We start from the raw sequence: 27,045 nt of genomic DNA on the forward strand, positions 1-27,045 counted from the left end.
TTGTTGACTGTCTTGAACAGCAAATGTTTTAGCATGTACAGCATGGGCTATTCTGGTAGGATATACATAACCGCCATGACATCTCTAATATGGAAAATACTTTTAAATAGTCTTGTTAAAACAGCATTTTAGAGTTTTGACTATTAGAATACAGTTGGTAAAACTCTTTCTGAACAATAAAGGCCTATCACAGCATTTAATAGGTTAAGTATCATACTTTATACAACACAAGAGGGATTTAGTCTTTTCTAAATATCACTTTTAAAACTATGAACCCACAGAAACACTGCAAGAATATAATTATTCCACAGGAGTTAGTAAGTTTTTTGTGTCACACTGTTATAACTTATTTCTCATATCAGATGCACTCCAGGTATGGGAATATTGAAGAGTTGACAAAAATTGAAATATCATTTGGGTAAACTTATAAACAAGTTAGTGGCTCTACAAAGTTAAATAGTTAAATATCACAACATGCTTTTCTAAAAATAGACAATTCAGTTTCCTTTCCCTATAATGTTATCCAATGATCTAGGGGACATTAGTCTGTTTATGACATACCAGTAAATTATGGTTCTAATTAAGGGTGAAGCTGCAGTGCAAAAATATGTTATGATCATACTGTACAGTATGCCTATGATCAGAGAGGTAAAAGTGGACAGACGGAAAGAGATTCCCCTGCACGCCTCTGCCTGGAGAGAGTGGGCCACTGCAGCCTCTTGCTGAGGTCTGCTGTCTCTGATGCCTTCAAATAGACCAGGTTGTGCAAACAAAGTCAATCCTTGTTTACATATAGTCTATTTTTGTAGCTCAGTGTAATTTTAGGGACAAACATGCTGATAATGTATGCGGGGGTGCAAACCTGATACTGCAGAACCATACTGTGCAAAATGCACCCCACAACCGCACCCACTCACTTGGATATACATGTGGTGCACACAGAAAAATAATCACACACTGTGGGTAAGATGGTAGTGTAAAGAGTATACAGCAAGGTTCCCAGTGTGTTTATTACGCTACAGATGAGCCCTTTAGATCTATGTCCCCTCTAGTGCTAAAAAACACTACTAGTGGATGGATGGTGTGCTCACTGTATAGTGCCAGTGGCCATTATTATGATGGTAACCATAGAGGCATTTTGAAGTCATTTAACATGAAACAGTTCTCTGAAAACTGGGTGTTCACATTATACATTACATGCAATTGTGTAATGTCATTCAATCCACATGAGTCTGAAGTGTTTCAAAGTGAGGGAACACACATACAGTCTGGAAACAGTTTAAGGGGTGGGAGGGGGGCGCATTTTGCAACTTATTATACCGGGTTAGCCAAGTAAAATAAACCACTGCAGGGATTTGATGGTGAGATGAGTAATGCAAAAATGTGGTTGTTTTTGCAGAAAAGAATCACACAACAGTCAAGCCTCAGTGCAACAGTGATAAATCAATTAATTTGCTGTTGATCGGAGCGCAATTACCACAGTCACATCTGCTGACAGCTGCTTCGTTTACATGTTTGTTACTTTTCTCCCTCATTATAGTTCTAGGTTACAGAGACAAATACTTCAATGTGACTTTTAAATATTTATAACCGATGTGGATTAATCTAACCCTACGGCAGTTTCCTGTGGAACGCATTCTCAGTCACCTTTTAAAGTTTCCACCAGACACCACAACTCTGGTTTAAACATATCAGTGTGTTGATTGCTCCCTGCAGTGTGACACCTCATCCCCAGACCTGTGAAAACAGTCACTGCTCCGCTGCAGTTACCCGACCCCCCCCCCCCCTAACTTGGACACACAAGTGACTGGTAATGATACCAGTTTAGTCCTCATTGTGTTGGCCAACACATACATACATATCCATTGCCACACAGCCTCCTGCTGAGTTGGTCAGTCTGTCACTCGCTCACTCCCTCACTCACTCCCCAGCACACAAAATAAACAAACAGTCTCACCCCACCATTAGCAGATGTGTGTGAAATCTGTTTCCTCTGGCCTGACAGTAGGAGATCTCTGGCCAAAACTGAAGAAATGCGAGGAGCATAAACTGAGCAAAGTTTCCTGTTTTATATTTGTTCAAATAATTCAACAATCTGCACTAAGACTTAAGTTTAGCTAACACACAAACATGTACATTTCCGGGCCAGGAGCCGTAATATATAACACAGTAATACACAGAGCTAAAACACATGGCAGATGGAAAACTTGAGAAGCTACAGAGCTGTAATGCTTGATTTACGGTGACTACATGTAATAAATGAACACGAGTCTTGAAGCTGGAGCCGGTTAGCAAGACAATCTCACAGCCTGCAGATAAAGCTCTGGCTTGCCGTGCTGACCAGGTTGCCAAGTCTAAGGTTTCTGTGCTGTGCAACATTAAACATCAGCAGGAACATTATTTCCCAGACACAAACCTGTGACCAAAAGAAAAGGCCTGACTACTATCTGTGAATTTCATCACACAGTTTTATCAAATCTAAAGGCAGATGATTGGTTTGACTTGTTTAGTTAGCAACATTAAATAAGCAGCAGTCAAAAGTCGATTCCTGTCTGTTGTTTCTGGATTGTATTTGAACAGAGGAAGATGTGAATGAGAGGGGAAACTGCAGGCAATGCTTTCCCTGTTATTAATATTCAGAGGGCATCTTGCATGAATTCACTGGGGCCTGTGGCATGCAACACTGTGTTCTGTGGCTCCGATCAGACTACAAACACACTGACCATGGCTAGTTTACCGCCAACAGCGCATGGTGACATTGCTGATGTTCCACAGGCTGACGAGGGAACATGCCTCCCATCTTGTTTACAATGAGTCATCCTCTCAAAGTCCCGTCTTTCTCTGTGGACATGCTCAGTACTTTTCCAGCTCATGAGCGCCGCTGGGCCTCACGCCAGATGTTCTGAATTTAATGAGAGAAATGATTTCGGAGTTTTTTTTTTGTACTTCATTTCTTTTGCACAACAGAAAATAGGTCATAGTGCATGCAAAGGAAATTGATGATTAATCTCAGTATTATTACACCTCCAAACCATCTTGTATATGATGATGCTGTCCACAATAATATATATCAACATAGACTCTGACTGATACAGTATATCCATCCATCCACTACTGCTTATAAGTCACAGTAGGGGTGCTGGAGCCAATGACATAGGAAGAGGGCAAGGTGCACTCTGGGCAGGTCACTTAGTTCATGATTGATACATGATGTTGGATAAACTTAAGAATTAGAACCTGCAGAATTATGTGTTGAAATATAACCATGTGTGGTATTATTTCAATTTGACCACATCTGGTATTATTCCCATTTTACAGGCCTTAAACAACAACGTATATAAGAATGTGTCACCCTATGGCTCCCTGAACAACATTGTGGATGGACTCAACTCCCTGACGGACCATTTCTCAGACCTTTCCCTTTCTTCAGAGCCGAGAAAACCCAACAAAAGACCCCCACCCAACTACTTGTGCCACCTGTGCTTCAACAAGGGCCACTACATCAAAGACTGCCCTCAGGTGAGACTTATAACACACATGCATTACATAATCTAAGCTTCAGATGACACAAATTGCAATTAAAATCACAAAATGACCCTCATGTGGGAATACCTTCATTTCACTGTTTAGTTACCAGTCTCATATTTTGCTTTGCAAAAACTATGTGACTTTCATACAAGCCAATGATGGCACTAAATGTTGTGTTTGCTCCAGCCAATGCCTCCCTGTCTTTCTCTCCTTCTCTCACTCTTTGGCTCTGGTCTGACCTACTTGTTAAACAGGCTGGCCTCTGTCTTCTGTAGTCATGTGTGTGAGTGTGTGTATGTGTGTGCTTGTGTGCATCTTAACTGCCGCAGCATTACACTGTGTGAAACCATCTATCCATCTAACCATGATAAATAAACTTGTTGGGCTAGTCCAAGAGTCAAAGGTGAAACTGTCTGTCTAGGGTCATCATGTTAACTGTGTGATCTTGCTTCCAAGAAGAAAAAAACAAAACATGAATCAACATTACAGCAGCCATCTTTTCTGACATGCTGAACATATTGTATCCATCCATGGAGTTACAGTTGCAATGTCCTCCAGTTTTCTACCGGATCAGTCTGTGATGATGCAATTTTATTCGTGCAGCACCATGTTAAATCCACCTTGAGGTCTACCATGGAGGTCGCAGCGCACTAATGTGTGACTAATGGAGCCCCAGCTGTTTTCATCTCCTGCAATCTAAACTCATCTTTGAGAGCACCAGGAGAATTTTAGCTTTTAAATAATCCCTGTTTACTTTCAATGAGATCTGGGTGGAAATGTGGTGTTTGGGAATATGGACCTGGTTGGTAGCTACTGATGCAAGTGTGCAATCACTCAACATTTACATGTAAATGAGAGGAAAACGTGTGTGCTGCAAAGTTAAGTGTTGTGTTCATGAAGTATTATTTTGTGGAGTTTGTGGAGTTGTTCAAGAAGGAATGGACTATGAAATTGCTGTGGTGGATCTGTCATTGTGGTATTATATAGGTCCATAACCCCACAGCTGGGACTAAGGCCTGGAAGTGATCTGATTTCATAAGAGGAGCACAGAAATGTGGAATTTTTACACAAAGTTTTTTTTTTGTTTTGTTTTTTGTTGGACTTATGGTACCTAATAATCTCCCTTTTCTCGCTGTCTCTCCTTTGCTTCTCTTTGCTTTCCCTGAGTGAGGTGCAACAGCCTAACCCCAGCCCCGAGTTTCTTGCATGGAATGGTAATGAGGAGCAGATGTGAGATTAAAATGCTTTGACTTGCTTTATGACATATGATGACTGGTCTCGGGAGGTCTGTAAAAGACCTGTGTACTGATGAAATATCTCCTGGACAGCTCCAAACTCCAAAGTGTGGGAATTAGATCATCCACTGACAATTCCAACGGGAATTCTGAGTCGTAGTATATCATGCAACATGTAACTTTTGCCTTCCTTTTCCCCTTATGTAATGCTGTAGTTGTTGATGTTAGCATTGATCAACTGACATAGAAGAAGGTGTCTATTAAGTAATACATAATCTGCTGTTTATTATCTTGTATGTGTTGTATACATTTATACATTATTATTTTTAGGTGTTGTATGTGTTTAAACCAATAATTTAAGCCAAAATGAAAAGTCTAAAATGATGCTGTATTTAACAAACCCCCCATTGACAGTAGAAGCTGCAACATCAATCTTGCTATATATGTAAGCATTCAGGGGGTGGACCTCAAAATCACACTCAGCCCTCTTCTGGCTTGTATTTCAGCTCTTCGTTAAACTGCCAACAGTAACTCAGAAAGCAGCAAAGTCTCCAAGTGGCCTCCACACCTACACAGTTCAACACCATCTCTGTTATTTAGGTCTCTCCTGGGTTTTTTTACTCCATAAATTTACCTTCCATTTATGCTACATCACTTACACTATTGCCCTGTCACCTGTCATTGCATGCCTGGCCAAGGATATAGCTCATCCTTACTTAAAAAGTTGAAGACCCAAATAACAGATGTGACACACATCTTGCAATAGTAACATGAGTTTTTGATGGCACAAGGAGTCAGCTCATCTATTAGCCAACACTTGTGTCATTTTCCAAACAATATTTTCCTGTCTTACATTATCCTGACTCTGTTTTACAAAGTGAAGTGATCAATCGTGTGCCCATGGAGTTTCTGGTCTCTGCCTGCCCTGGAATGTATTTGAGGATGAATGTGCCCCTACTAATAGTTTGTCCTGTCCCGAGGTTCCTTGCCAATGAAAACAGAGGCTTCTGATTCACAGAGCACTGCTAAGTTTGTCATCCAGGTCTAGGCATGGAGAATCACACTCTGATTACATGCACAGTCTTCCTCTTCTTCACTAAAATATGTTTTATTGTGTTGTTTTATACTGTGACTTTTATCAGTGAGTCGAGATATTTTTATACACTTTTGAACTGGATGACATGTTCCAACATCAGATATGTGGAACAGTCTACAGTGGAAAATAGTCAAAAACACATGCATAATCAGCACCTGCTTCAGTAATGTTTACTAAAGAGTTGGCTTAGGAGATCACTTACCATATATATATAAAAAATAAATAAATAAATAAACCTTACCTCTTGTTACCTTTAAAAAAAAAAAATTACTATAGTAAATGAACTTGGGTTGGCAAAACAGAAAGTAGCCTAGCAAAAGATTAGGGAGCTTTTTTGTAAGTTTAGCTATTTCTACATGATCAACTGTAGCATAACAGCTTTTAAATGACCAGACTACAGGCTATGTTGCAAGTTCAGTTTTTAACTTCATTCTTGTCTTCTTTTCTACCACTGAAGTTAGCATACTAACCAGCTAACCCCACCCCGACTAACCCATGTTGTCATTAGAAAAAAAAAAGGAGTCACTGTAACGTCTAGTCAGCCTTGAAAGAGCAGTGTTTCGCAGAGGATGTATAATAACCCTTTGTCCTGTAAATGCAACAATGGCTCAAGGCAACTCTTAGCAAGACCGTAAACAGCTGCTAATGCTAGGGATAGCTATGCAGCAAGTTATAAATAGACCCTTTCAGAATTACAGAAATGTGTTTTTTTGGGGGGATTTGTTTCCAAAAAGAAAATCAAGAAATAGTGGAGGCTACTGTACACCTGCCAGTATTTTTCCTGCCCTCTATCCATCATGCACTAGTAATGTTGTCACTGTTTGAAAATGTCAGTCTTTCTTAGAATTAAGTATTAAACGAGGTTTAGATGTATGAATTGTGCAATTGCTTTTAGATAAATCAAATTTTTAAATTTGAATTAGTGTCAAGTCAATTTGAATGGTGAGATTTCTTTTTTTTATCCCAGCTGTCCAAAGACATGCGGGTGAAGGATTTAAGATAATGGTGGATCCTTGACCTAGTTGATGGTTTTTCTATCCTTTCCATTGGTTCTGGGAGAGCAAAAGTTGGGCAATTAAATAGTTGAGGTCACCAAAGTGTTTATGCATTACTTGAAATTTAAGACCTTTTTTGTTATAAAATGTTAATTTTGGAAATACACAGAGGAGGCTTGCGGCTGTGCTGAGAGAATTATTTTACAGGGAACTCTTGGTAGTTGAGTGAAAGCCACAGGCCTGGCCCAGTGCTCTCTGTCATGGGGACAGAGGTGTTATGTAAACTGGCTTTTATTCGGAAAATGAGGTCGCTCCCCCAGTTATGAGCAGAATGCCCCTCACTGCCACGCTTTGGCCCCCTTCCAAGATATCTTCCACTTGCACTCATGATTTGGTTCTGTTCAGTGGACTAATCCTTTCAACAGTTGGCCCCACCTCTGATTTCAGTGATCAAAACGATGCATTGAGTGACATCTTCTTGCTCTGTCTCTCTGTAGAAAGATTAACTCATGGAAAATGTCTTTGCCGGAATGCAGGTTTGTGGATTTGAGGGGGTGGCTGCTGCTATGTGTGTTTAATGTGTGTGTCTGACTTACAGTGGACTCCAGGGTTACTATACCCCATTCCTGCACGTAATGCATTCCCCTGGTTAGGTCCTTTAGAATTATAGTTTCTTGTTTGTTTCTATTTCATATGTATTCTTCTGAGAAATTCAGATATTTTGAAACTGGAAGAATACTTATACTTACTTTTATAAATTCTAATAAGCCAAAAATAACTGGCATAACATCCATCACTACTACCGCTTTCAACCTTTTGCCTTCTGCTGAAGCTCAAAAATGTGGCTACAAATTTTAGATGCATTTTCAACAATGTAACATTTTCATTTCTACAGTTGTGAACTATTCAACTATCATCACATTTTGATTTAAATTCAACATAGAAAGTAGTAAACAGTAAAAAAAAAAAAAAAAAAAACAATGTTTCAAAGCTTTTTAAGCAACAGTCTGAAGTTTTAGAAAATGAACTAGTTTCTTGTCAGGATTTAGTTGAGAAGATAGTCTGTCTGTCCATTAAATATAATATACCAGTCGGCTAACTAAACATAGTACAGAGACTACAGACATAGGGAAATAACCAACTTGCTCTGTCCAAAAGGATAAAAAAGATTTGCCTGCCAGCACCACCCTGTTTTTAGCCAATTAAAAAATCTAAAATATAGCATGTTAAATGATGAGCTTCATAAGACAGAGGCAGGCTGGATGTCTCCAGTACTTAGATAATCTAACCAGTTTTGCTTCCAGTGCCTCTGTGGCAATAAAGAAACTTCAAAATGATACTGCTGCATCTGAATTTTTTTCACTTCTGAGATCGCATAGATAGATTGTAAAAACAATGATGATACACAGACTTTTCCCTGTTTTTTTTAGGGGAGGCATGGGGTGGGATTGGGGGGCTCTTGTAAGACAAATTTAATTTATTATAGATAAGCCTACACTTAAACATGGAATGTTCTGTTTGTAACCATCTGTAAAAGGGAACAGAGAGGACAGACCGAAGCGACAAGCAGCTCCAAGAGCATCCCAGTTTAGGTGTTGATCAGAAACACATGGAGCCCATTGATCCAGATACAGAGCCTTCTTTATCGCACCAGGATAATGAGCCTTTTGTTCAAATAGTTATGGTGTCTGTGGAATGTGTGTGTATATATATAGCATCAATTTCAAACTTTATATTCCCTTTTTTCATATAGTTTTTTTTTTTAAATCTCATTTGACTTGAAATACTGGCAGATAGTACAGAGTTCACAAGTTCATCTACATGAGACTTGAAGGAGTGTGTGTGCATGCTGAAACATTTGAGTCACTGTACATTTAAGTCACTGCTCAATTAATGAGGATTGATTTCAAAAGGATGTCCTGTCTCACTTTAATGAGTGCAAGTGCTGACATTTCCTCTCATCCCTGCCCCTGTGACGTGTCCATGACCGAGTCTCGTCTAGCATGTATCTGATCTGTATCTGTGACCATATGCCAATTACCATGATGGGACCTTACCCCTCATGCGGCGGTAATTTCAGCAGCAGTCTGTCCTTTGTGACAAATGGTCACCATAATCTCCCATAACAGTGTCAACACGGAGAGCTGTGAAGTGAGGGCCTCTTCACACCAGAGGCAAATCACACTTGGGGTAATGTGTGACTCACCAAAATGCGTGCTTTTCCTTTGGTCGTGGTGATAAACTTGATGACTTGTCATTACTGCAGCCCACTTTGTCTACCATAACAAACATCAGTGGTGGTTGTTTCGCCAAAATGTATTTGGTTTTTAAAAATCTCCTGGTGTTTACCTCTAACAGAGCAGTGATCCTTTTCCGAATTGGTTGGCAGTCATGTGGGGATAATTGTGCAACCACTTTGTTTTAATGTTTCAGTTTGTTGTTGTACTAGGGGATGGGGGTAGGGGAGGAGGGAGGGTATAATGTGTCAAATACACATAGCAAGTTTATAATTCACCAGTCTTACACTGCTGCACAGCACAGTCTGTGTCCTTCACTATTGGAAAACAAGTATTTTAGCCCTCACCCGCACACCCAATTTCCTGCTGTGTGTAACGCTAATATTTAAATCTTAATTGAATAGGGCCAAGGTCTCTAAACGAGTTCCACCTTTTCAGCCTGCACTTTCTCTACCTTTTTTATAACCAATTTATTTTGAGAATGAACAGCACTTTAATAAGACTGGTCTGCTTCAGGGCACAAATTGCCTAAAGAAAATACTATATTTGTTAATACATTTTTTTCAAAAAACAAAAAAGAAAGAGAAAATGTTAGATGTTTTTTTGTATTTTCTTGTATTTTACCAATTTTGCACTGATTTTTTTAAAGTCATGTAAAAGTCTCAGGTTGATATCTGCAAAAGGAGGGTACAGGCGACCACATCCACATCTGGAAGAGAAAGTGCTCCCATGGTGTTACACTGTTGGTGTTTCAGCTGTAAGAGTTAATCAGAAACAGTTGATGTGCCTTGCTTGTGGGTAATTCTGTGGTAGTAAAAGGATGGAAAAGCTGTCTTATTCACTTCACCTACTTCATGTTTTTTTTTTTGCCTCAGCTGGTCCTGGGATTTAAACCAACACTTCTTCTGCTTCCTTTGCAGAGAGTCTGGTACATAACTTAGCCTGTAGCTTCCTGTACAATGTAAATTTTCCAGTCAGAAAAAAATCTAAATAATCTCAATTACAGTTTAATAACTGCTCTGCCTTGTGCCTCTGGTACAACATTTGTCAGCGCTTGTATTGAAAACATGCTTTTAAATGGTCTAAAATAGCTCGCAAGCCCGCTTTTGATAATGCTGATTGTTCAACAGCAACAGATTACGTGGCCTTAATGTGGTTGGAGATGTTAGCTGTCCCCTAGAGGCTAATGTTCCTGGGAGGAGAATGAGCATCTGTCCTTTAGCTTTTCTAATCTCTATTTAACAAACCCCCGCCTCCACTGAAAGATATCTATAGTGAAATCATGTATTTACATTCTCCTCTGCCTGCACCAGCTGTTTTCTGTCATCTTGTCTTTGTTTCACTCTCTCTCTCTCTGACTCTCTGTGCATCCCGCAGTTTGTTAACCCTGTCGATAAACAATCTCTCAGCACCACGGTCACACTTCAGCATTTGTCATGAGAGAATGCTTAACATTTTACCCCCACAATCTCTGTGCCCCGAGGCCATTTCTGACATGGCTGCAGTTATTTGCTGTGGCAGGGAGGCAGTTTGAGATGGGTCACTGTGATGGCACGGAGCAGTGCTGAGTTTGTGTGCGTCAGACACAGAGAGGGTATAGTTTGCAGGCCTGTGAAGGGCACAAGAGCCGAGATACAGCAAGTCCAGCGAAAGGGGACTGAGGGTACTTCCTCTGAAAGGAAATCAAAGTTAAAAGAATGATAAAAGTGCGGTTTCCTGCCAGCTGGTTTGTGTTCTGTACAGAAATCCCATTCTTCCTCTCAGTTTTTGCTGAGACAACAATTGGTCCACTTCCTGTTTTGGTTAACTGTGACACTGAAAACCCTGTCTCTGGGAGGCGGTGCACTGTCACATTTACCATTAGGCAGGTGAACTCACAGCTGCTCCTGTATTAAATGTTGAAATATGAGGAAACAATCGTGAAAACACTAAATGCATCATCAGGAGAGAGTTGTATGAAGACTACATCCCATCTATACTGACTTAGTGTCAGCTTAGCCCAAGTCAAAACATATAATTTTGCTTGCTTTAGGTGAGGCTAAGCTGACACTAAATCCATCAGTCGTCCCCACTCAAATGGATTGTGCACCTCCTATCTGATTAACCCTTTTTTGACCCTCATACTCATCTAAAATATGTTGGATGTTTATTTTCTATTAGCTCATATTCGGAAGATTTCTTATATAATAGTTGAATATGAATCTTTTTGTTGCCACGCCACTGAGCCAGCACTGTAAAACGCAGGCTGGGGTTAATAAAAGAAAATAAACAATAGAGTGTTTGGGGCAGTTGTTCGTCACATTGCTTTATGTAAGCTTGTCTTTGCAGCATGAGAAAAAACAGGTCAGCACTCATTTTAGAGTCTAGTGTGCTCATGTTTTATATCACCTCAGCATAAACCCCCCTAAAAATATAACATTTTACTTCTCTATATACTGAAAAATCTTGTGCTTCTGTAGCCAAGCATCTACTGAATATCAAAACATCAGAAAATTGATCAGGATCATGCTGAAGAATAATGATGACAATACCAGGAATTACTTGTACTGTACAATAGCAACACTTTGGCTTCTGTTATAAGCACAACTACAGTGTCATGAGGGTCAGCTGCCATACACTGAGGCCTCAGGAACTTGAACAGGATGGTTCACTTTCCAGTGAGAGAGGAGGGCGGGATCAGGGGGTCAAGGGTCAGATTGTCACTACAGCATGATGTCCTGTTAGCACACTAGGGCCAGGGCCTGTGTCAGCTCATACTAAATGTAATGTCCTCTCATGCAATCACTAATACTATAAACCATATGTGATAAAATATCATCAGACCGTCCCAACTAATTCACAGTATGTGTTGTATACATTATGAAATATACAGTTGATATGTTGCCACCCCAAAGAAGATAATAGGGATTATTTGATTAATGTAACTAGATATGCAATGATTTATCAATTAATCAATTAGTTGATCATTTGATGATTATGAGAGCATTAATTGGCAATTATTTTGGCAATCGATTAACTCTTGCAACTGTTTTTCATGTGTGACTTTTGCTGCATTTCTTAACAACATCGTAAATTGTATATCTTTGGTTTTGCACCTGTGGTTGGATAAAATTGTGATGGGCTCTTTTCACCATTTTATCAAATATTATCACTAAATATTATAATTCTTGAATTAACTGAGAAAATAAATATTAGTGATTGCAGATGCAGCAGTTTGGATTCTGTTTACTCGGCCCTTTGGAGCTTGTTTTTTCTTTTTCCCTCTCTCACTGATTGCCAACACCTAACAATTGGCATTATATCCAAACACTTTACATAAGGTATGTACATTACTATCTTGACCCTAGCAATTTCAATAAGCTGTCTCTCTCTACAGTTACTCAATGAAGTGAGCAAGGCGGAGGGTGACACGCCTTCAGAATGACGATGTATGAAACCAAGTGCACGAGTCATACATCAGCATGGAACTGGCAACCAAATGTAATGCTTATCTCTACTGGTTGATCGGTATGTGGCCAAACTAATTGCTGCCCATAACCACACACATTCTTGACACACACATGAGCAATAGCTATTCTTATGAGACATGAGACAGACTTACAGAGAAGACGGACAAGCAGACAGAGACACTGTGAAGCTGCAAGGGCTGGCACACAGGACTGGATTTGGTGTCAAGAGATCAGGGACTGACACTGCTGGCTTTGTGTTGCGCTTGAATGGGCACCTTAGGGAGAGACTGTGGCTCTGAATGGGCACCATTGGGGAAAGCCCTAGTGGTTGGAATGGAGTCTGGTAATTAATGCAGTCATTGTATGTCTGTAGGATCTGCTAGACAGAGAGGTCAGGAAGGCAGGCCTGTATTGTTCCCCCAGCAGGACCCTCACTGCATCACAGTTGTGCGTCAAACTCAAGTATGTTTGGAGAGGGCTTTGGATCTTACAGAGAAGAAAAAAAGAGTTACAACAACAAACCACAAAGACAGTCCCATAAAGTCTGTTTGTCTAAATGTCAACATATAGACTATAGGGGCCTCTTCGGTGGTTTTGATTTTGTAACAGCTCCTCTCTTGCTCTGTATGTTTAAGTATTTTGAAGTCCTTCTCTGGCAGGCAACCCAGGAGCTACAACCCTCTCAGGAATTAGGACTGTGTTAACCACTGACTGAAAAAGATTTTTGTTAAATCTGTATTTGGGGGTGTGTGCTCTGTAGAAGATGGATGGGAAAGCAGAAGATTACATGCCTGTTTGGTTGACTGAGTTTGTGAATTAACTAGAGGCTGAAGTAGCTGAAATAATGGAGCCGGCGAAAAGGGTTTGATTGAGGAAAGGCATTATTAAGGGCAGCAGAAAATATACTCAGCTGTGCTTAAGTTGAGGTATCAAATTTAAGGATGAATGAATGAACCCTTAACCACCCACTGGTCAGCTTGCAGGATGCTAGCAGTAGCACTATGTAGAACATTCATGGTATGCTAGTAGTATGACAACTTATATGAATATGAACATGTAATGTAGCAGCTGATAAGACTCTTGACTATATAGTTAAAGAATAATATATAACATGAACTTGCTGCTGAAATGTCAGCATGAGAATACAACATACTTTAATTATATTTACATACTTTTGTACTGCTTTAATCTGTTTACTCTAAAGTTTAATAGCAGGTCTTAGTAATATAGATTTTAGTGACTGTGCTTTTACTTAAAAAAAAAAGACCTTCATTGCTTTTAGAAAGGTTTTCTGTCTCTCCTCTCTATCTGTATGCACTGCCCTGTAGTGTGTCGGGAAGTTTCTGGCAAGGATGAGGGCTGGGGGGAGGTGCACCATGGGAATGTTGTTACAGGGTAACCCCTGATCTTCCTTCCAGTTGCAGCGAAAGGCTCTGAAGGCCCTGCATCTGTCTCTGCTCTAACACTCACTCAATCAGGTTACCGACAGAGACTGAGAGTAGAGACTGCCGTGTAAACAGATAAGGCTTATCAGGGATGCTGGAGACACGCTGTATCAGACAGCTCCTCTCTTCCACAGTGTCACAGCAGTAGGCGACTATCCTCTCTGTGAAAAACAGCTGTGGCCACTACCTGTCAACATATTTTATTTTTGGGGAGTTATAGAGAGAAAGAGACTTTATAGTGGCAGCGCTGAGGAACCATATAGGGCCATAGGTCCAATATAGCATTGACAGCAAGCGACTCTGAGATTAGCAACACACGTGCTCAGTATATCCAGGACAGTGCTGTACAGAAATACACACACACTCACACACATGCACACGCCCACTTACATACACATATTTATAAGCGTTACATGCAGAGATAGACAGCAGTAGTTTGAACTTCCTGTAGCAGATGAGGAGATGTTTTGTGCACCTCTGTATGCCCCAGTCTGCCACCCAACCTGCTCTTGTCATTCACTGGCCTGGTAACCTAACTCTGCAGTGCAGCTGCACAGCTCATTGGGCTTAGTGGGACCATGGATAAGTCCAAGGCTAGGAGAGGGCAGGGGGGGGGGGGGGGGGGGGGTTCACACCCACGGCCCCACTTAGCATTAGCCCTTAACACTCGGTAAATATGGTAAGTGTAGGAATAGGTTAACTTATCCTGTGTCTGTGAAAAGAGGCAGCTTTAGTGTCAAGCTGGTGTGTATATGGAACTGAGCTTCTGGGTTCAACCAGGGCAGAAGCCGAGGCCCAGTTGGCCCATACTTGTGTTTTCTATGAATGAAGCATGAAGAGAGAGAAAGGATCCTGTCAAAAACATCAGTTTTAAAACAAGGGAGTGTTATTGGTATGAAGAAAAACACCCACATGCCTGACTCTCAGGGGTATCCATCATTCATCCAAGAACATGACACTGAGATCCGTGGCTGATTAGAGAATCTGGGTTGTGGAAATCTAGGAATCTGGGAATACGGTTTTGGCGAAGTGCACGCTGGCATGGTGATACGCCTCTGCAGCTGTCTTGGACACAAATGACGTAGGTCTGTTACTGAGGAGAAAAACTTTGAGGTACACACACATGCATGCACATTCACACATGCCTGTGCATTGCATGTCTGTATTGCTGCCTCCATATATTGTATAACAAGTCTGCTAGAAAACAAAACTCAGGAGTAATATAAGAGATTAGTGTTTGGGCACCAGTGAAATGTCATATTGATAAATACATTTCATTATTCTACCGGGAAAAATAAAACATCATCATTGTTTGAACATTGAAATCATCTGCTTGCAATAGCACATATAACAGACCCCCACCGCCAGTTTATCAAAACAACCAGAAATTGCAGGTCACCAGATTTCATTTGTAAGCACTAACATCATTAAATATGACTTAGCTGAGATTTGTTGTAATCTAAATCAACAGATCAGCATATTGTCATGTCAACGGAGCCAGTGTTAGTTTTGCCAAGCTGCATTGTTTCCTACAACTACAAAATGTTTTATGGTCTTTCTCCTTAGCTGAGCCACAATATATTGTCAGAGGCCAGAAACCCGTGGATGTCAGTGGGTAGTAAAAACAAAAAGCTAATCTTATTCAACTGATAAAAGGAAAATGCTGTTCTGGGACATTTCTACGATCTTTGGAAGAAGCTAGCAATTGTTCTAGTGTTTTTGGTTTTGTTTTGTTTTTTTCTGCCTTTTGATTCATTTAATTTCAAGGGACAAATACAAATAAACGTGTTACCATAACAACTTTAGGGTTGAGTAAAACTGCTCTTGTAAATGTGCTTCAATAGTTTCTCAGCATTGATGAAATGTAAAAGCAAAAAGTACCTTTTTTAATACTCAGCCTCTCCACTTATCTACATGGGTAATAGCTGTGGGATGTTTTATCTGTGGTACAGCTGTCTTGATTTACCTTTTCCCTGCGTGATATCTGGGCCTGTCAAAGAACAGACTAAACATAAGTAATATGCTTGGTATCGTTAGGAGACTTGACTTAAATCGACCCCTGTTCTGTTTTAACATCATCACAGAAAGCAGTTGTGTGCCATGCCTAGAATCAATCTCTTCCAGTAGAAACACACACATACAGTACACATACACGCACACACACACACACACACACACACACACACACACACACACACACACACACACTCATACACACTCACACACACACAGTCTGCCAAGCAGAGGCCATTTCCTAGAATGAACTATTTTGGCGTCTCCGTGGGGCTGGAAATGGACTTGTGGTTATTCTTTAAAACAGTTGGAGTGGTTGTCCTCTCAAAATCCTCCTCTCTGTATAATGGTGAGATAACAAACACATTTATAAAGACTTGTGACCTCAGTGGTTAAACCCAGAGATCCACAAGGGAAAAACATGTAACCCCAAGCATCACTGCTCACTTAAAAATATTTATTTAGGTCATTTTAAATTCAGTACCATCCACCTTATATAGACAGCACTTGTAATATTTGTTGCACTGATTCAGGCCCATGAAATATTGCTCTTACATAACTGAAGTTTTCAGATAGCTGTGGATTCGATTATATGCCAATCATGGTTTCACATGAACTTCTCTCAGTCTCTGTCCTCTACCACCTCTGCTGCTTCCCTAACACATTACACCTGAGAGAGGATAAATGCAGCCGTAGACTTTGCCACAGCGGAAATGCCTCACGGGCATATTTAGACCTGGAAACAACTGGGATGTGCTATTGTGAGTAAACCACTTTTTATAGTCCAATGAAATGTCAAGCATATATGAATAGGCTAAAATAAAGAGCTTCTAGAATATGAAACCTTTTTTAAGAATAGCAGCCTGAGCCACATGGGTGCGGTGCAGGTTCAGATGCTGAGTGAGTGAGTGACTGACTGACTGACTGACAGGGGATCGGAAACTTTGTAAGATTTCCTTTCTAATATTATAAAAATCAGTGACAATCAATGCATGAATACATTTGCATATTATTGGTTTATTATAGTTGATTTGCCAGTGTGCATCCATACTGTTTACAGCTGGCACCCAGCCATTAGAAAATGTCACAAACTGTGAATGAGGTGACTGAGCAACTTTATATACATTTTTAAGACCTTTAATTTCTGTTGAAGTTGTCACTTTTTCTAATGTTTGACTATATGATAGAAATATTACATCACACATTTCTAAATAAGCAGGAGTATTAGTTTGAAATTACGGACTAATAATTGTTATTATTGTTGGCATTATTAGATTATTACTAAAGGTAGAGCTGAAACCTTTCCTGGCTTCAACAACTTCTGGCTGTTGGATGGACAAAACGAGATATTTGATTTACCATCACACCGGGTTTTAAGAAAGTCTAATGGAAATTTATGACCTTACTTTTATACTATTTGTATGAGTGTTTGTGCAGTTCCGTTGAATAAATCCACACATGCATTTCTGTGGTTTGCAGTGGAAGTGTTAGTGCGTGCACAAGGTGCGTGTGATTGCGGTTATGTGCAGTACATGATTGTGTAATGCTGCGGTTTATATTTAGAGACAACTGTACAAGATAAGAATGCTTATCTCAGCAGTTGTAGATGTGGAGCTGTGAGGCCGATACAAGGCAGTTACGAGCCACGGTGATCTCCACCATTATGTCTAACATCCATGCCACGCACTAAGTCACTGTTGTTTGAAATATTTAACTCAATATGTAGTTTGGTGGCTACACATACACTTTTCTTCTCTGCTGTAACAGGTTGGAGACGTGAAACCCTGTGGTTATAGGCATCACAGTGTTTGTGAAAGTGTGAGGTTTAAGGCCAGTGAACCACACATTTTGGGGGTGGCAGCTATATTGAGGAACACCAAACCACATGATTAATAGATATATGGTTACTCAAACACTATTATGAAATGTTCAGGAAATATTTCCTCGCTGTGCCTCCGAGAAGGATCAGACATGACTGATGCTTTGATCTTTTTTGATGTTTCACAGAGGAGAACCAGGTTCTCAGGTTTAAACCACATCCAGGCTTTTCCCCCCATGAAGCATTCATCAAACCGCTAAGGCTAGCACGCTAACTGAAAGCATATTAAAGCAATTAGAAGTCTTATCAGAAATGATACGGTTAATGAGCAAACCAAACAAAAACTCCAAAAGACTCAAAGCTAACATTGTGGACTGAACCCCATCCGCTCTATCTGTAAGTCTATCTCTTTCTGAATTGCAGCCAAACCAAATACAGATCCTGAGATGAGGACACAAGAGGAGAGACACAGATATGCGCACGGACACACTCGTGCTCGCTCACGTGCACACGGGAAGTGCAATACACAACAGGTTTTTTTTGGGGCTGGTTTGGTGTTCTTGTGTTGCTTTCTGAGTGATGTCCTGGGGGATGCGGAGAGGCAGAGCGGGGCCTGAGCTCCTCCGCTGCTCCTTTGTTTACACTGATGGTTTCCAGATGCTAGCTAGTGATCGGAGCGCTACGGAACGCTGGGGAGCAGCCCAGCAGTTTGGGGCCTGCGCCAGCAAGCCAGGATTAAGGCAGCTCTATCTGGGATACTTGAAAAAACATGGCTTTGCCTACTAATAACTATTGTTTCACTTTGTATGTTGTGATCTCAGATACAAGTGTCGCAGTCATCCGCGTTTATTGGAGCGATACATGCAATGCCCAATGACGTTAGATCATTAAGTGTAATTATTAGTCACAAAATATAGACTTGGATTAATTGCATCTGACTGTAATTAACATATTTGTTTCTTTAAACAGGATCTAGCCAAGCCTTTGTTCTGATGCTGATTGCAAAGAGAGATTTTGCACCCTATAATTTCCCTCCCCAGCTTGTTTTTTTGTGGCAGCCCAAGTATATTGTCTGTCTCCCCTGTGCTGCTCCATTCAAGGGAAATTGTTTTTTATAAACAGAGGTTCATTGTGCTCGAGAGAGGGCAAATTTATCACTTAAACAGCACACCTGTTCCTCCCGTCACTTTCAGCCTCGGCCACTTTTCTTTACAGGCATTAGAAAGAGACAGCTGCACCAGCAAAGGAGCCGTCCAGAGAGAGAGAGAGAGGTGAGAAAGATGGCAGGGAAAAAGAGAGAGAGACGCACAGAAAACAGTGGCTGTATTTAGAGCTTGTAGTGCATGGTGAGAGTGATAAATAGTCCCCATAATGCACCTGGCTGAGGTTCTGGCATGGGGTCGGGGCTGTTTAGTCCAGCAGCGGAAACAGCCAATAAAAAAATGCTTGTTCTGTGTGCAGTGGGACACAGCTGAGGTGGTGACAGTGTCATTCTTGTGAGGGACTTGAAGCAGTGGCCATCTGCACGCTCTCACTTGGCCCTCAGTTCTGACTGACAGGCTGACCACTGCATCCTCAGATCTTTACTCTGTAGCTGCTGTGATGTCAGACAGCATGAGCAGTGATGCTCAAGTCGATGTGAGGATTTAACTCAGGGGGAGTTTATGTGAAAATACTAGACAACTCCTCCTGAACAACCAGGGTCAATGGGTTCTTTTCTTTTCCTCTTTATTTCTTTTTTCAAGGAATCAAGGGGGTAGAAATACCACAAAAGATACTGGAACGTGTGAAGATATGTGGCATCTGCATATTTTTCATGTTTCACATCTGAGCTGCCTTGATGTGGTCAAAGCAAACCAAACTGTGCACTGAGAGTTGTTTTGCAAGTATTATTTGCCCCAAATGACCCGACAACCATCTCAACCAGACTCTGTCTGGTGTGGTCAAACAAACAACCTCAGCTTATTCCTTCACTAGCCTATTTCTCTTTGCTGAATGGGAGGCTCGTGTTGTGAGTCACTGACCTGTCTTCCTCTCTCTGATCGTGCAGCTTAACGGTGCGGTGATGGGAACATCAAATCAAGCCAAAGAATCTCACATTATCATGAAGAACATCGAGTCTCAAGTCAGGAAGAGACTTGGCTTAAAGATGAAGTCTTACTTGAACATTCATGTGGGAAAATACAGAGCACAGTTGTTTCCTGAATGTTGCACTTCATGCTTTTGTGTTTTTTTCTTTTCCTGCCAGACCAGAAAAGTGGGTGCATACATTTACTACCAACCATTTTCCAAAGCCTCAGTGTTGGTTTTCCCACCAAATCATTTGCATAAAAACTCAAGCTTCACTGTCTGTCAGCTACATGTGGACCCCAAATTAAGTGTAGGTAGATATCTCATCTACTGTAATATGTGGAGTATGTACGAAATCCCATATCCACAACCTTGAAAGTAGTGGTCTCTAGAATGATTTCTTTTAGGTTTGGCTTGGAGAGGACATCTAATATTAAACCAAGGCTAACCTATCCTGTTGCCTGAGACAGGGGGATTAAGGGTTCAGGTTTTTGGGTGAGTGTCTGGGAGTGTACAGTCTGGTGTCTCTCCACTGGTCATTATTCTCAGCCTGGAATGTGAGATCAACAGAAATGCACAATCACCTTTAGGGCCTTAGACAGTGGTCTGGACCATATTTTTCCAGTGGTCAGTAATAGACAGCATATTGTGATTTAAACTAGAGGCAGAATTTCAAGAGGGTTTTTGTGGCTAAATGGACGCCCCCGCGCTGCATATTTGCTAATCAATTTTACGGTATTACCTGAATTACCCTGAAATTTAAAGACGTTGCAGTGGGTGTCGTCTAGACCGGGAACACCCACTTGAAGACACATCTTTGAGAAAAGTCAGAAATCCCCCTGCGATGGTGCACATGCCTCAAATTCCTCATATCACTCTGTTCATACAACATACGTCTTTAAAATCAACCCCCCCCACGTGAAACGTCTACGCATTCCTCCACTTGATAATGAGTCCAATCCACTGTTGTGGTGGCCAGAGCTACAGCGGTTAGTTAACGCTGTTTTACGCCCGCACCTCTCTCTCTCTCTCTCTCTCTGAGATGTATGGCCTAATTGAAAGCAGAGCAGCGATTTTACGACTGCCTTCAGTGTTTCTCGTGTTCTGCCCCTTTGGAGGCCATCTGCTTTGGATTTAGATTTCCTCCTTCGCTCTCTTTCTCTCAGTTTCTCCTTCCCTTTCTCCACCCTCCTGAGAAGGGCTGATTGGAGGGTCTCTCCACAGTTGGCTTGGGCGACTGTGGGGCTTGTGGTATTTGTCCACTTTTCTTTTCTCTCCCCATGTATGTGTGTGTGTTTGTGTGGATGTTGGAGTCTGATTCAAGAGCAGCAGGTTTTTTTTAGACCCCCCCCCCTTCATTACAGAGTCCTTGAGGAGCAGGAGGCTGTTTCACATCCAACTCTGATGTTAATTCCTTCTAGGTCCTAATGAGCATTCTCCCGTTTCTGTTCATCTTGTTCTCCTGTGTTGCATTTTTTTGTCTCCCTTTTTTGTTTTTCTGTCTCTAGCACAGCTCTGTTTATTCTATTTAATGCAGTTTGTGAGCTCATTAATCCTGTGATATAAGCCAAAGAATGATCTGTGTCCTTGAAGCAGGGCTAAACTCTGAGTGGGAGTAGCGCAGGAAACCGTGCGCCGAGACTTTCCGAGTTGCGTCTCAAGAGTGTATGAAAACCTGCGGATGTGGAATTTGTTGGGAGTGCATGTGCGTCTGTATGTGCATTTGTGTCTGGGTGTTAAAGGGGAGAGTGAGACATTGTGTCAGTGTTTGCTTGTGCCTGTGTGTGGCCGTGTTTTGCGTAGAGATAGCATCAGTGAATGGGTGTATCGCTTGTGTGTCTGGGTGTATATGCTGCTCCATTCAACAGTTCACTGACCCGTAGTGCGAGTGCGAGTGTGTGTGTGTGTGTGTGTTATGTGAAGTCCCTGCTGTGATCTAGAGCAAAAGAGGATGTGGTCAGCTAGATGTGGTTATCAAGCCAAACGGTCTTCTCCATTGATAATGTCCTCCACACAGACACACACACACACACTGACCCTTATCTCAACACATGCTGCTGTAGCCTCAGGGACGTAAACAAACATTGACTCAGTGAGAAAGTGATACGACAAACACTGCTGGACACCGGTTGATGGCGCAGACGCTGAACTGATTCGCCAGTTCAAAGCTGCACTTCCACATGATGGACACTTAAAAGGCTCTGAACGGTTCAAACATGTCCATTTAGCTCTCACCGTGGCATGAGCTTGAATGGCTTTATTTGTAGAGAGCGAGGGAAAACAAAACACATCCTCCCGAGCAGGCTCATCTCCAGAGTGTTGTGTGGTGCGATGACGCAGTTCCATTAAATCAGTCATTGTACTGTGTGTATGGTTAGCGTGGTTATTTTCCTGGAAGTCAAGCCTAACTAAAACATTTACACAATGGTTGTAGTGTTTACAGCTGAGGGTTTTTATTTGTAACCCACTGCACCAATGTAAATGGAAATGCAGGTCCTGTATGTATGTATGTATATATGTATGCGAGTGGAAACCCAAAGCTGTGAATCTAGCGCCGTTTTTCTCGGCCTGCCTCTGTTGGCAGCGGTGGCACAAAAGTCCAGTGACATTTGTTCCTGCATTTGTCCACTTGAATGTGTCACGCCAATTACGTCAAAAAAGTTAATACGTTTGGTTTGGTTTGTTTTGGTTTAGTTTAACGACCTCAGCTCTTTATCTTAGTTAGATCTCCATGAGAAGCAGCGTGTTGCAATGAGCTAACAATAACTGACCACCGTGCAAGTAAACTACTCCAGTGTACAAATAAATTCTGGTTTAGGCTCAATTTGTGTGTCTACTATGTAAGGCAGTGGTGACAGATTTTATAAAAGACATTTTTTCCTGCAGTGCTCTTTCACAACACCAATTTCCTGTCCAAATTAATAGTAATAAGTGATGTTTGTTTTCATTACTATTTAGTCTGCTGAAGAGCTTGATCTTCAAATTGCTTGTCCCATCCTATCCTCATCATTTCTAAGATACTTGGTTCGGAGATGTTATGTTTACTATCATAGAGGACAAGAAAAGCTTCACATCCTCACACGGGGGAGAAGGAACCAGCTGCAGACGGAGCATGACACGCAGCCAAAGGCCAAGTCCAGACCCTGGAAACAGCATGGAGCAGGAGAGGAATGGTCATGAGAAGGATGAGTGCTGTATCTGTCCTGCTGAGTCCTGGCTGTACTATCAGGGAGATATTTTTTTTTTTACATCAGAACAAACAGCTACAACAGTAAATTATCTCAATGTTCAGATTTCCAAATGAATAAAGAGGGTTAAGGTTAGACCGCCTGTGTAGAGCACCTGGAAGTCCATCGATCGCTTATTTTTGCACTTTAAAAGATTTATTTCATTAGAAACAATAGTGGTTTCAGTGTTTTACTGCAGCAGAAATTGAGAGAGTGCTGTGTTTTTAAGAGTGAGAATGGCAGCCTGTTTATGGCTGGATCATATTGTAACTAGATCATTCGTAGGAGAGCATCCAAACAAAATGTTGCCATGGCATTGTCTTTGAGATTGCCCACTGATTGGATCAAGACAGCCCTGTCAGAGTGTATAGAGTGTTGTGCTGCAGGCCAGCAGAAGTCAGATTTTCCAGCACTGCGCGCTGTCACAGTGGGAGATGCGAGGCTGACAGTGGGGTTGAGGTCATGCTGTTGAGGGGCCGGCTCGAAGCACAGCCGCTCATACTTAGCGTTGGCTCGCTGGTGCTGATGCAAAGCGCTGACGTCTGTGAGGACAACGCCAGATGCTGCTGATTAAAGTTCCTATTACTCACACATGGGCTGGGACAAAATAAGGGAAGTCCAGGGATTCAGATTGTACCGCTCCCCTCACTCTCGCCGCCCTGCACCCCCCCCTACATTCACCCCGAAATCTGTAGCCAATGTTAAAGTGATTATGTGAACAATCTGCAGTCTTGCAGGGGAGTCAGTAGTGGACTGGACAGGTCTGATTTCACTCTTAACGCAAAGCATTTCGTAACCTCCTGGAAAGCCGCCATCAGCTGCACACTGTGCATTAAATTGACTTCTTTTTGTCGTATTAGATTTCCATCTGTGCATGAAAGCATTTTTAGTTTGAGAGAAAATAGGAGGATTCTTTGCTACTCCATTTACAATGTTTATCTTCCAAATGGGGAGGATTTTGTTTACCAAAAATAACCCCTCCCAGGCTGATAATGACTGTCACAAGGCAGATGCACGTCTGGGGATGATTTTTGGCTGTACTGCAACGAGGGGGGGGGGGGGCAGCCCTATAATCGCAAACATACAGTGTCAACAGACTGCAGCTTAAGAAAACACAAATTCAGATACACATGTGCAACAAATAGCCTACTTACCAACAACAACCAAATATACAAATATGTATTATATTGCATCCCAGCCAGGTTCATCACTTTGGAGTGTCCCCTGGAAACACTTCTTTTGTCATTTATGCTTCTTGCAGTGTGTTGCTGTGTTGGCTTGTGGTGTGAACATTTGCAGTGCATGTGTTATTAAACTGCTGAAGACATTTTCTGGGGCTGGTTTCACAGAGACAGACTCTGACTGTGGCTTAGAGAAAAGAAACAACCTAACTGCAGATAGAAGTCTCAGTTCTTTTGTTGTAGTAAGCAGTTTAGTCCTTGACTACCTTAAGTGGGACTATGGTACAAGGAATTATGGGTAAATAAAGAATTTTCTCCAGAAACAAATAAACAGGGTAAATGAGGGACTACATTCAACCCTGAGCTCTAACCTCAGCAGAAAACGTTTACTTTGAGGAACAACACAATGGTGACAAGGACGCTTGCTTGAAATTCAGTGTAATATAGTATAAAAATAATAATAAATCAGATTTTGGTCTCTAAAAACAATTTCCCAACAATTGAGCCATGCTTGCCTGTTTTTGTTGTGTGGTGCCACTGCTCAGTGCAGGTATCGCCGATAACCATGTTACCATGGTAACAGGTCTCAGACCTGAGGTAGCCTGGGGGTAAGGTGTCTAATGTTACACCAGCTATTATTATTATTTGTGAAACAGTCTTACTAGCATCAGACTAGGCAGAGCAGAACGAAGACGAGCGTAACACAACAGACCAATTTTAAAATATCTTTATGAAACCTGCATGAGTTCTCAGGGCCACTCACTGACCAACCAATTAGCCAAATAACAAGACTAAGCTGAATCCCCACTGGCTATCAGTCTTTCTTGTGGCCTGCAGTGTTGTTAACGTAGGTTGTCAACATAGCACACAACCACACGTGTTGCGAGGTCAGACTTTTTGGACACACCTTGTTTTCCAGATGAAGACGGGCAAAAAAAAAAGGTATCTAGTATCTTGACTCTTTTAACTCAGATGAGAGTCCACCGTGAGGAGCTGCTATCATCATGCTTTTCCTAGGATCTGTCTCTCTCCTGGAAAATTAATATTTTTTTCCGGGGACACAAATTGTACCGGATCTCCACCGTAATCCTCCATAAAACCACATTTGTTTCCTTCTGCTGGTGTCCTGTTTTTTTTCCTGGTTATGTCCTATCCTGTGTGCGGATGAAAACGGTTAAAATAAATTGTCCTTATTACCTAGCAACTCCCACTCATCCCACATCCACAAACTGGGCGACCCGACCTACACAGTTGCCCTGAGTTCCTGGTTCACTCAACAGTTTGCCAGACTTGTTGCTCTCTGTCATTCTCCTGCTCTCTGTCTCTGCATTTTCAGTCTCATTTTCAATCTCCATTGAATCCCTCTTTAAGAATCTCCCCAGAAGTCATAATGACTTCCTCTGACTAACTAACTAATACAGTGTCTCCAACTTGCCAAAAACAACACTATGTGTGTTGTTTTTGGCAAGTTGGAGAAGAGGCTATGATTTATCCTTTTTGATGACTTTTGTTTGTGACACGTTTTTTTTGTGGAAAAATGAATCTTTTGCTCCAGTGCTGCTCTAGTGGCCTGAATAAAGTTGCCAGAATGAAGTCACTCGAGCGGTTCCTCCCAACAATATTGCTCTCAGGCTAGTGTGCTTTTTCATGGCTGACTGACTGTTTGCAATCATCTCCCTCATGAGAATCAGAGGAATAATTTAAAACAGATGTAATGGAAGTAAATGTCAATTACACAACCATATGTTGTGCCAAAAACTGTATTTAGGGGTGTGCTGTATGATGAAGCTGGATATATTTGCATGACAAGGATTGGACACACCCTGCTATCAAAGCTCAGCATGTAGTATGCAATAGGTGCTCTTAAAAATGTCCTGTCCTGAATAGAAACACCCATAAAGTTGTATCTCTTTGACCCAGTGATGGTCTTTTATTCATCTTGCTCTATTTCTTTTTTTCATAGGCCAGACCTAAAGGTGAAGGGCTGACACCCTACCAGGGGAAGAAGAGATGCTTTGGAGAGTACAAGTGCCCAAAGTGTAAGAGGAAGTGGATGAGTGGCAACTCCTGGGCCAACATGGGACAAGAATGTATCAAATGCCACATCAACGTCTATCCACACAAACAGGTAGGTCAACCTACAGTACTGTATGACGTTTGAGAGAAAAACAACCAAAACATTACTCATACACTTTGTTTAAATGGTAGATTGAGTCCAGGCTCTGGCTTGCGTGGCTGCGTATAGTCTTGAGGATATTCCAGATGGCCTCATTAAAATAAAATAAAAATCATACCACAACAACTGCTCTTGCCTCCATGGTTATAAACCAGCACTGAATAAACTAATTACATTTCCTTACTGATAAAAGTTTGGGATTATTTAGGGAATGTCATCAAATTTTAAAACAAATATGTCTTAATAATGGCTCGCAGACACAAAATAACTCCAGGGGTAATTGAGGCTTGCAGCTGCAGAAATTCCTCTCGCATTCAAAAAAAAAAAAGTGAAATCATATTCACCAAGATGCTGCAGAGTGTTTTTCCAAACAGCAAACACTCCGAGGGAATTAACGTGCTGGTGAGCTGTCTTGTTTGGCTTAAATGTTCCTCACAGCCCTGTTGACTAAAGAGGTGGATGGCCTGAGAAAGAATCCACCCTGTTTTCTTCAGCTCCAGATATATTTATCCTCACGCTTCAACTTTTAATATTTATGCTTTTCTACATTCTTCCAATTCCGCTTCCTGAAATA

General features: G+C 41.3%; 1 protein-coding gene across 1 annotated transcript in view; it reads left to right on the forward strand.

Moving 5' to 3' along the window:
- Positions 1-27,045, forward strand: part of zcchc24 (zinc finger, CCHC domain containing 24) — a 33,967-nt gene that overhangs the window by 600 nt on the left and 6,322 nt on the right. The window contains exons 2-3 of the mRNA XM_083988340.1: positions 3,319-3,519; positions 26,259-26,423. Coding sequence (XP_083844466.1) covers positions 3,319-3,519; positions 26,259-26,423 — 366 coding nt within the window. The remainder of the gene's footprint in view (positions 1-3,318; positions 3,520-26,258; positions 26,424-27,045) is intronic.

Source organism: Trachurus trachurus (genome assembly GCF_905171665.1).
Source record: "Trachurus trachurus genome assembly, chromosome: 15".
Lineage (NCBI taxonomy): Eukaryota > Metazoa > Chordata > Actinopteri > Carangiformes > Carangidae > Trachurus > Trachurus trachurus.